This window comes from Limulus polyphemus, unplaced genomic scaffold (genome assembly GCF_000517525.1).
Source record: "Limulus polyphemus unplaced genomic scaffold, Limulus_polyphemus-2.1.2 Scaffold2252, whole genome shotgun sequence".
NCBI lineage: Eukaryota > Metazoa > Arthropoda > Merostomata > Xiphosura > Limulidae > Limulus > Limulus polyphemus.
In genome coordinates, this window is record NW_013667862.1 from 19690 (window position 1) to 28371 (window position 8682).

Consider the following 8682-nt stretch of genomic DNA (forward strand, 5'->3'; position numbering starts at 1 on the left):
ATCTCTTCTAAGTCATGCAACAGTATCTGGTCATGTGACATCTTTGTTCCATACTGTATATATATCTGTGCCAGTGTAAATTACTTGTACCTGATGATGACAAAACCTTGTCGAAACATTGTACATTTGCTGTTATGTTAAACTTATATTAAAGTATTGCTTCATTACCCATTCAAGCCATCTCCAAGCAGTAAAAGTTTATTCTGTTGTTGAATATTGCATGTTCAAAGTAGTCAAACACTCCAACAGATTATAGTCTGAAGCTTTATAGCATGAAAAGGGTCAGCATGAAAAAGTATTGAAGTAGGTGATGTGGCTTTAGACTTTCCACACTCATCTGAAGAATTCTTAAAGCCACTGATAATGAGTGGATACCAAGTGAAGCAGGTTGAATCACATACGCACACATATTAATATGAGTAAATACAATGATATGGAGATCAAAGGATAAACTCTGCAAAGATTCAGTCTCACTATATTTCAATGTGTTCAGTATCACAATCAAAGTGACTCTCCTCTACTAATCTAATATTGTTTGTGTTGTATAGGCACAAAATAGTGGGGTGCTTTATTAAATAAAACAGGAATAGTGTTTTTCTTGGACTCGCATGACACAAGAAACATAGTCATAAGGTGTTCAATTATTGAAGGAACTTTCAATGAATTGGGTAATGATGATTTTAAGTGCAACATGAAAATCACAGTAACACAGTATATAAAATCTGACACTTATGGGTAAATTATGAGCAAGATTGAAAGCAATTTTTTGACATTTTTGTGGTTTTCAATACTTGTGGGATAAGATGAATACAATATATGTGAATAAAGAAATTTGAAGAGTGGGCAAAATTCCCTCATCTTTTTTTTTTTCAATACACTTTCAATGAACTTTTTTTTTCAAGAATATAATAATTAAGTTATCCCTCCCTAATTTTAAATGGAAAAATCATTACCTGTAATATCCAATGTTGTAAATTTGAAATAAAAATGTAGGTATTTAGAATTTCTACAAACTTTCAAAATTTATGGGATCTAATGACAAGTTCCACGAAAATGCCTACAACCTGTCCTTTGCTTCCAAACTGCATTTTGTTTGTCTTACTTTAGGTTAGATATAAGTGTCTCAGTATGTTACTTATTTTTTCATACATGAAAATTTTTTTTGGTTTTGCATTAAAATGCATTTTATCATAAGTGTTTAACGTGGCAGATATTAGGCAAAATCTGTTGTGTGTGGCTGTTTATGCTATTAGAAACAAGATAAGGTTAAGTAGTAAGGCTATGTTGAAGTACCCTTAAATGTTAATGTGTTTCAAGAATTAATACCCTTTTAACTTTCTAAATGTTGGTATAAGTCATTAAAAATTCATCTAGTGAAATAAAAAATGATAAAATACTAATTGAGTTGTATTAATAGGTTTTTATGATAGCGGGTAATCATGAATTGGTTTTAAAATATTTAAGAATTTTTGAGTTAAAAAGTATAACATATTTTTAAGTTTATTTAGTGCTGACAAGTATTTTTACAACTTACAGCTTTTATTTTGAGGAATAATTTTTATTGAAATAAAAATTCTTCTTTGAAGTAAAAGCTGTAACATCTAAAAATAACACATTTTTGTTCTGTGAGATAGTATTTCAGATTGTGGGAGTATTTATAATTTTATATTGTTTAGTTTTTCCTCCACATGAAAGAAGAAATGGAGTTAGAAGAGTTTATCAGTACTGGTTGGATGATTATGAAGCCTATTTATATGATGGACAAAGTAAGTAGTTTAACTTCAGATGGATTTTGGATGCAATTTAAAGATTTTGTTAAAAGTTATTCACTAATATATGATTTTGCTGATTTGGTGGTGTCTTGTGATTGACAAATAGAAAATAAAGATGATTTTTGTATGAACACTTCCAGGCACTTATCTTACTGTTTCTTAGGCCAGAAATAAGTCACAAACAGAATTTTTTTATTGGATGAAGTATTCTCAAGTATTACTGAATAAGATTTAACAACTTTTGGGAATAACTGATTAAATATATACAAGTTTATGTACTTGAAATTTTACATGTTCAACACTGCAGTGGGTAAAGAGTAGAGTTTATTTCAGAAATATTTCAGCTATGTCAGTCATTTCTGACTATATCTTATTTTTGTAAGCCTAAGTGTATGAATTTATTATATTTTGAAAATTTTTCAAGCTTTTTTTATTTACTGGTGTGTGTACAGTTGCATAATACTAGAATTGTTTTTGTGTAAGCTTCAGATTGTAACCTTTAGAGGTTGAAGCCACCTTTTGACTAACTGATGAAGCTTAGTGTGAAAAAAGTTAATGAATTTTTTTTTTAAAGATGACTGTGGTTTGTGGACTAACAGCATGTAAGGTTGATTTAACACCCTACAGTAAGGATATTATTTGTTGTATTTCATGTGGGAATGCTTACATATTGAAGTGTTTGTAGCAAAGCCATCCTAATGCAGATACAGTCTAATAAAAAAAAAAGGTTTATTGAATTACCTTGTAATTAAATGTTTTTTATTGTCATCTTTTACTATTATGTTTACAGGTCTTTAAAACTATTTTGTAATTCAGCAGATTTAAAAAATGAACTGTTACTTATTAAATAGTAAATCTAAATATATTAGATAGAAGTTTCTTGCTTCATGTTGTTGATAGAGCAGTGAGAAAATTTAACAGGATAAATGTTGAACAAAAAATTAAAATAAAATCAATATTTGAGAAAATAGATAAAAAATAAATGTTGATTTTACTATATATCCCAGGTTTATCATGTCAAATTTTTCATAAATTTAAAAAACAAAAAATCTTATTGCCATTTACACACCATTGAATAAAATATTAAATAAAACTGAAGATGAAATAAATCTAATGGAGAAAACAGGTATATATATATATATATTTCAATGTGAATGTGGTCGTGCATACATTGGTCAAACTAGAAGAAACTTAAGATTCAGAATAAATGAACATAATAGAAATGTTAAATACAAAAGTGAAAAATCTGAATTAGCTGAACCTGTTATTTTGGCTCAACCAAATAATATGACTGCTAGAAATATTAGAGAATCCACCGAGATAATGAAACACAGCAAAAACAACTTAATATTAAATAAGGTTGAAGGGTTAGAAAATCAGAAAGTATGTAGATGGCGTGATCTTCTTTTTAGAATTATAAACTAATGTTACATGACCATGGCTTTTGTACTTATATAGCACATAGAAATTGTTTTTCACACTCCTGAAGATGATAACATGAAACCACATTGAAAGATATAGAGTGATTTTTACAGCCATTGATTGGTTTAAATAAAGATTTTAATTATATATTATAAAACGTTGTTTGTTTGTGGATTTTGATATTTTAAATATATATGCACAAGTTCCTTGAATTTTAACCTTTTAATGATATGGGAGGTTATATCAAGAAAGCATATTCTATATGTATGAGTTTGATGGTTAAAATTCAACAGACGATTTATGTATATGTAATGGGCAGCGCCCTTAGGGCAAATTGTTGGAGTTTCAATTATACTGCCAATTACACCAAATTTATTTAGTTGAGGATTTGCAGTGGCGAGTGGAGCTCACAAGTCACTAGCTCGAGCTACTTTATAGTTGGAATAAAGAAACAGATTCCAAGACTAACATTGAACAAAATATAACAACATTTATTAAATTTTTCTACATAGTATACAATTTACTAGTTGTTATAACTTTTACTGTTACTTTTAATCAGCACCAGTACATATAGAGCACATTTCTCTAATGTAATATGAATATCCTTTACTATTAACTACATTAATTGATCAAGAGAGATAATAATTCTATACTTACAACAGAGCTGGGCCAGTATACTTCTGGAGACCTTCAGATTCATAGAGGTTGGAAACTGGAAAATGCTGATTCTTCCTGAGGATAACTCTAAGGAGCTCAAACACAACTGATTTTTCGGCTCCAGACACGAGTTTTTAATCCATACTTTCTTTGTATTCTGTCGACCTCCCAAGTAGTATTCCTAACTACCCGCAAGTAATTCTAACACTTCATTGGTCGATCTGTGCAACTTCTCAGGCTAGTCCAAAAACCATAACCAAAACTATCAAGTGATTGGTTATTGTTATGGTGAGTTAGTCAGTTGCCTTCTCACTTGTGCTGGCTCGGTATGGCCAGGTGGTTAAGGTGCTCGACTTGCAATCTGTGGGTCGCGGGTTTGAATCCCCCTTACACCAAACATGCTTGCCCTTTCAGCTATGGTGCCATTATAATGTGACGGTCAATCCCACTATTCATTGGTAAAAGAGTAGCCCAAGAGTTGGCAGTGGGTGGTGATGACTAGCTGCCTTCCCTCTAGTCTTACACTGCTAAATTAGGGATGGCTAGTGGATAGCCCACGTGTAGCTTTGCGCGAAATCCGTAACAAACAAACATACAAACACTTGTGCTAGTACACCAGTGTTGTGTAAGGAATATATTATCAAAGTACTGCTTTTGCATGTTAACATCGACTTTTTCGTAGCTTCCAAAGTACTAACGAGTTGGCGTCAATAATTAACCATTGCCAATCACTGGTGCTAGTGCATCTACTTCGTTGCTAGGCAATTGTTTCATTTTTATAACTTAATTTGTGATTCTCAATACCATTTAATCAGCTAGTTGTACTTTCTAGCTCTTGACTTTATTTCATAATACAGGCATGTTTACTTCACCATTTCTTCATGTGTATGTTCATTCAAACACTTAGAAAATTGTCATAGCTTCTTTCCTAACCTCTTTTAAAATGCTAAACATACTGAAGCAATTGTAAAATTCCCTCAAAAATACCCAATTGCTTCATATAAAATGTTTTCAGTTAGGTCTTGAGACAGTACAGGGTTAAACTTTTTTGTGGAATGTATTAGATAAATTGTATAGTAGGTTTTCCTTTGGACTTGGACATGAACAAATTGTGTTTAGAACCTTGTTTTGTTTCTCCAGAAAAGTCATAATGAGTGTAGTATTTTCAATCAGTTAAATTGCTTCAAGAAAGAATAACAGCATTAAAAAAGTCATGTTAATTGTTGCATGGAGATTTAATAAAAATATGTATTATTTCTACACAACTGAGTAAAACATACAGTTGTAGGTCTTTTCTTTTTTATATCCAAGTATTATTACAAATGCTAATAGGTTTATTTACAGGCCAGAGTAGAGCATAGGCTCTCTTCCCTCCAGTTGTAGTGCATTTGTCAATACACAGTCTAGGTAGCAGTCCCTAATTCCAAGCCATTGACCATGGAGAGGAAACTGACTGGCAGCAACCATTTTTAATTTATACTTTATTATATTAATTATTGTGCATCACTTTTGTTGATTATAATTATATTTATTTTTAACATCAAGTACCCAGTATAAATGAGATTATCCTAGTACTATTACTACACTTGAGGAGCTTTGCAGTAACCTTGGTACAGGTTCTCCTTCCTCCAATAATGTCCAAGGATTTTGAAGTAATAATGCCCAGTTAAATTTGATTTAAGTTGCAACTATATTATACATATTTTTACATTGCTTCATTTTCTTGCTTCCACCTTTTTTCATCCAGTTTTTAGGTCTAGGGTGACCCACGTTTAATTTTTTCATGGTCCTTCTGTCTACATGCCATTTTGTTGATGACATCATTTGGAGATTGTACCAGGTTACCCATGGACTGTGTTTCTGTACATGTTGGTTTACTGCCACATATTTTATTATTAATCTTCAATGCAAGTTTTAAGTGAACAAATTACTGAAACAGTGGTTTGGTTAGTGTAGGTAAATCAGTCTTTTTTTTTTTTTTGGCTTCTTCCAGTGATTAGAAATGAAATATGAAGACATGAGCTGTTTTTACTTGAACACATTGCTTGAAGGTTTAATACATTTTCGTTTGTGATATATTGTTTCATGTTTGTCTTTGCCTGAGTTCACTTTTATTTACTCACATTGTAAATTTCTATGACTAAGAATAAAATTATATTTGTATGCACAGATGACGACTCCAGAACCACCACTTATACGCCCACCTCCTGAACAAACTGATGAAGTAACAGAAAGCTATACAGATGATGAAACAAAACAGGACCAGATTGAACGTGAGGAACCAGTGGAGGGAGATAGCAATGAAGAGGTATTAAATGTGTATAAATACATTTGATTAACTGTATGAGGCCCAGGTGGGTTGATTTGACACCTGTTCTATGGTATGTTTTATTGCAGAAAAATAACAACTGAGTGAAATGGTTTAAAATTTCTGCTTCTGCAACTAAAATATCTTACTTTTATATGACATTTGTATGATTTTGCATCTTTGAAATTTCAAAAAAGATTTCAGTTTGATATATTTTTAAGAAACAATTAAAAATCTTTTACTTATGTTGTGGATTTTTAACTACTCTCCTTTATGTCATTTTTTATTCTTTTGAAACTTTTCTATAAAGTTTATATTATATAAAACTGTACATTTTATCTTTGTTTTGAATCAAAAACAAAAGGATGCATTTTCACTGTTATGATTGCTGGCATCAAGCTGACATTTTTTAAAATTGTTAATCCCACAATTTTATTTAAATTAGTTTAAAATCCATGTTGTATTTATTTACATATATTTGTTTACATTTTTTGGGGCGATTTTCTTTGCCCATTAAAACAGTTTATTTATGCTCATATGGCATAATGCAAACAGAGCCTAATGTGGTGGTCTTGTGGGCAAAATGAAACTTGAGTACAGTCATTTAAAAATGATTTAACTAAGCTTGTATTCAAGATACAAAAATAAATTAGAATTGTTTTGTTCCAAATTATTATGACTTTTCGAAATAGTCTAAAAAAAAAACAATTGAAATTTCACAACCCAAAATATAATTGAAATAATAAATCCTGTTATATTAATTTGTTAATGTAGAAACTAGATACTTTTTAGAAACGTTTCTATAATGTGCTCAAGTATTTTAACTATAAAAAAGAAAAAAAAATCGGGAGATATCCTTGGCATCTTTCTGGTATATTAAGGGTTAATGTTTTGCCAGACGTGCCCCCCCCCCCATTCTTGCTAAGTTTTTAGCACCAAAACTAATCCTTTTTTTTCTTCTTCTTTCTTTGGTCTTAGTCTTATGAACAGTATAGGTTATCTATAGATATATCTTTTAACCAGGAAGAAAATGATCATCGTGAAAATGTTGAAGATGATGATGATGATGATGAACTAGATGATGAGGAATTTGATGATGAAATTCCTCACCCTCCAAGTAAAGATGATGATCCAAAACCACCAGAAAAACAAGAACCAAAATATGATGAAGAAACACAAAAATTGATTGATGGTATGTTCTTGTATTTTCAAAATAGATTTTGTTTTTTTAAATTTTGTTTGTTTAATAAACCTTTTTAAAGACAGTGTCAGTAAATTAAATGAAGATATTGAAAGATGTGTACACATAAAAATGTTTGCTGGGAAAATGTCAAATATAGACAAAATTTAAGAATTTCTTTCCTTATGACCAAATTTCCTCATGTAATCAGTTGTAAATAAGGTTTATGTGGAAAGTGTAAGTATACATGATAAATTTATAGAGTATTACATGTTTTTTTAGTGTGAGGAATAAAAAAACAGTAGCTTGCATAAAATAAAAGTGTTAAACTCTAAGACTTTTTCAAAGTTTACTTTTATTAATTCAAACTTATCAAGGAAGCTAATTTGCAAAAAATATACGTGATGTAAAATGGTGTTTATTATGTTCTTATTCATTTAAACAGTGTTTCAAATGTTACAGAATGTATAGTCAAAAGTAGTAAGTAGTACAGTGCATTTGTTTCATTGATTAACTAAGTTTAATTTTATAAAATAGTTCATTTTATCAGGTGTGTAAATTAAAAACTGAAAACTCTCACATGCTTTATGGTCTAATAAGTGATTAACTTGAGAGTGAATCTTAGTAGATCTTGAATGTGCTATTGAAGTAGATCATTTTTCTTGTTTATAAATGTAGTTTATATTTTACTGTTGTTTTTAGAACTGTAAAAATGAACTTGTTTCAGTTTACTGACTTGCAGATTCCTATACCTGATTGATATAAAAACAAAGACAGTACACATTTAATGTAGCCACTGTAATGACCTCCACATAATACTGTCTTTGAACAAAGCTCACTTGTATTTTCTGGTGTTAATGTAAAAACTAAGTTTGGAAAACTGTAAACTTAATACACAGAATTAAGGTATTTCACTAATATTTTTTTTTGTAGAAGTAAGCTTGTATCATATTTGTTATTCAAGGAGTTTTGCATAAAAAACAAACAAACAGCCAGTAACTTGAGTTTTTCTAACAAGTTCTTTCCAGACCTGGTGAGGCCAAAATTACTTTTTGTGAAACATTATTTTTTAACACATTTGTTATGAAAAGGCTTCAGCATTTTAGTACTTTCAACACAGACTCTGATATTTAGCCTCTAAATACAAAGCAGTCAAAGGCTTGAAAGCACAAAAAAATCGTAGTTTTATATGAAAAATGTTAGCACTTTAAATATCTTATATTCACTCTAGTTTTTGCATCATTATAGATAAGAGCTATATTGGTTTCAGTTTATTTATTAAAATAGTGTATGTGGACTAATAACTTTGTTTACATACACTTCCTTGTGTTTAAGAATGTAAA

The 8682-nt window shown here is 30.2% G+C and overlaps 1 protein-coding gene across 1 annotated transcript in view; it reads left to right on the plus strand.

Annotated features, from left to right (window-relative positions):
- Nucleotides 1-8682, plus strand: part of LOC106466416 (glucosidase 2 subunit beta-like) — a gene marked incomplete at its 5' end in the record, with an annotated part of 34307 nt that overhangs the window by 19652 nt on the left and 5973 nt on the right. The window contains 3 exons of the mRNA XM_013926704.2: nt 1677-1766; nt 6022-6159; nt 7183-7351. Of these exons, the coding sequence (XP_013782158.1) occupies nt 1677-1766; nt 6022-6159; nt 7183-7351 (397 nt within the window). The remainder of the gene's footprint in view (nt 1-1676; nt 1767-6021; nt 6160-7182; nt 7352-8682) is intronic.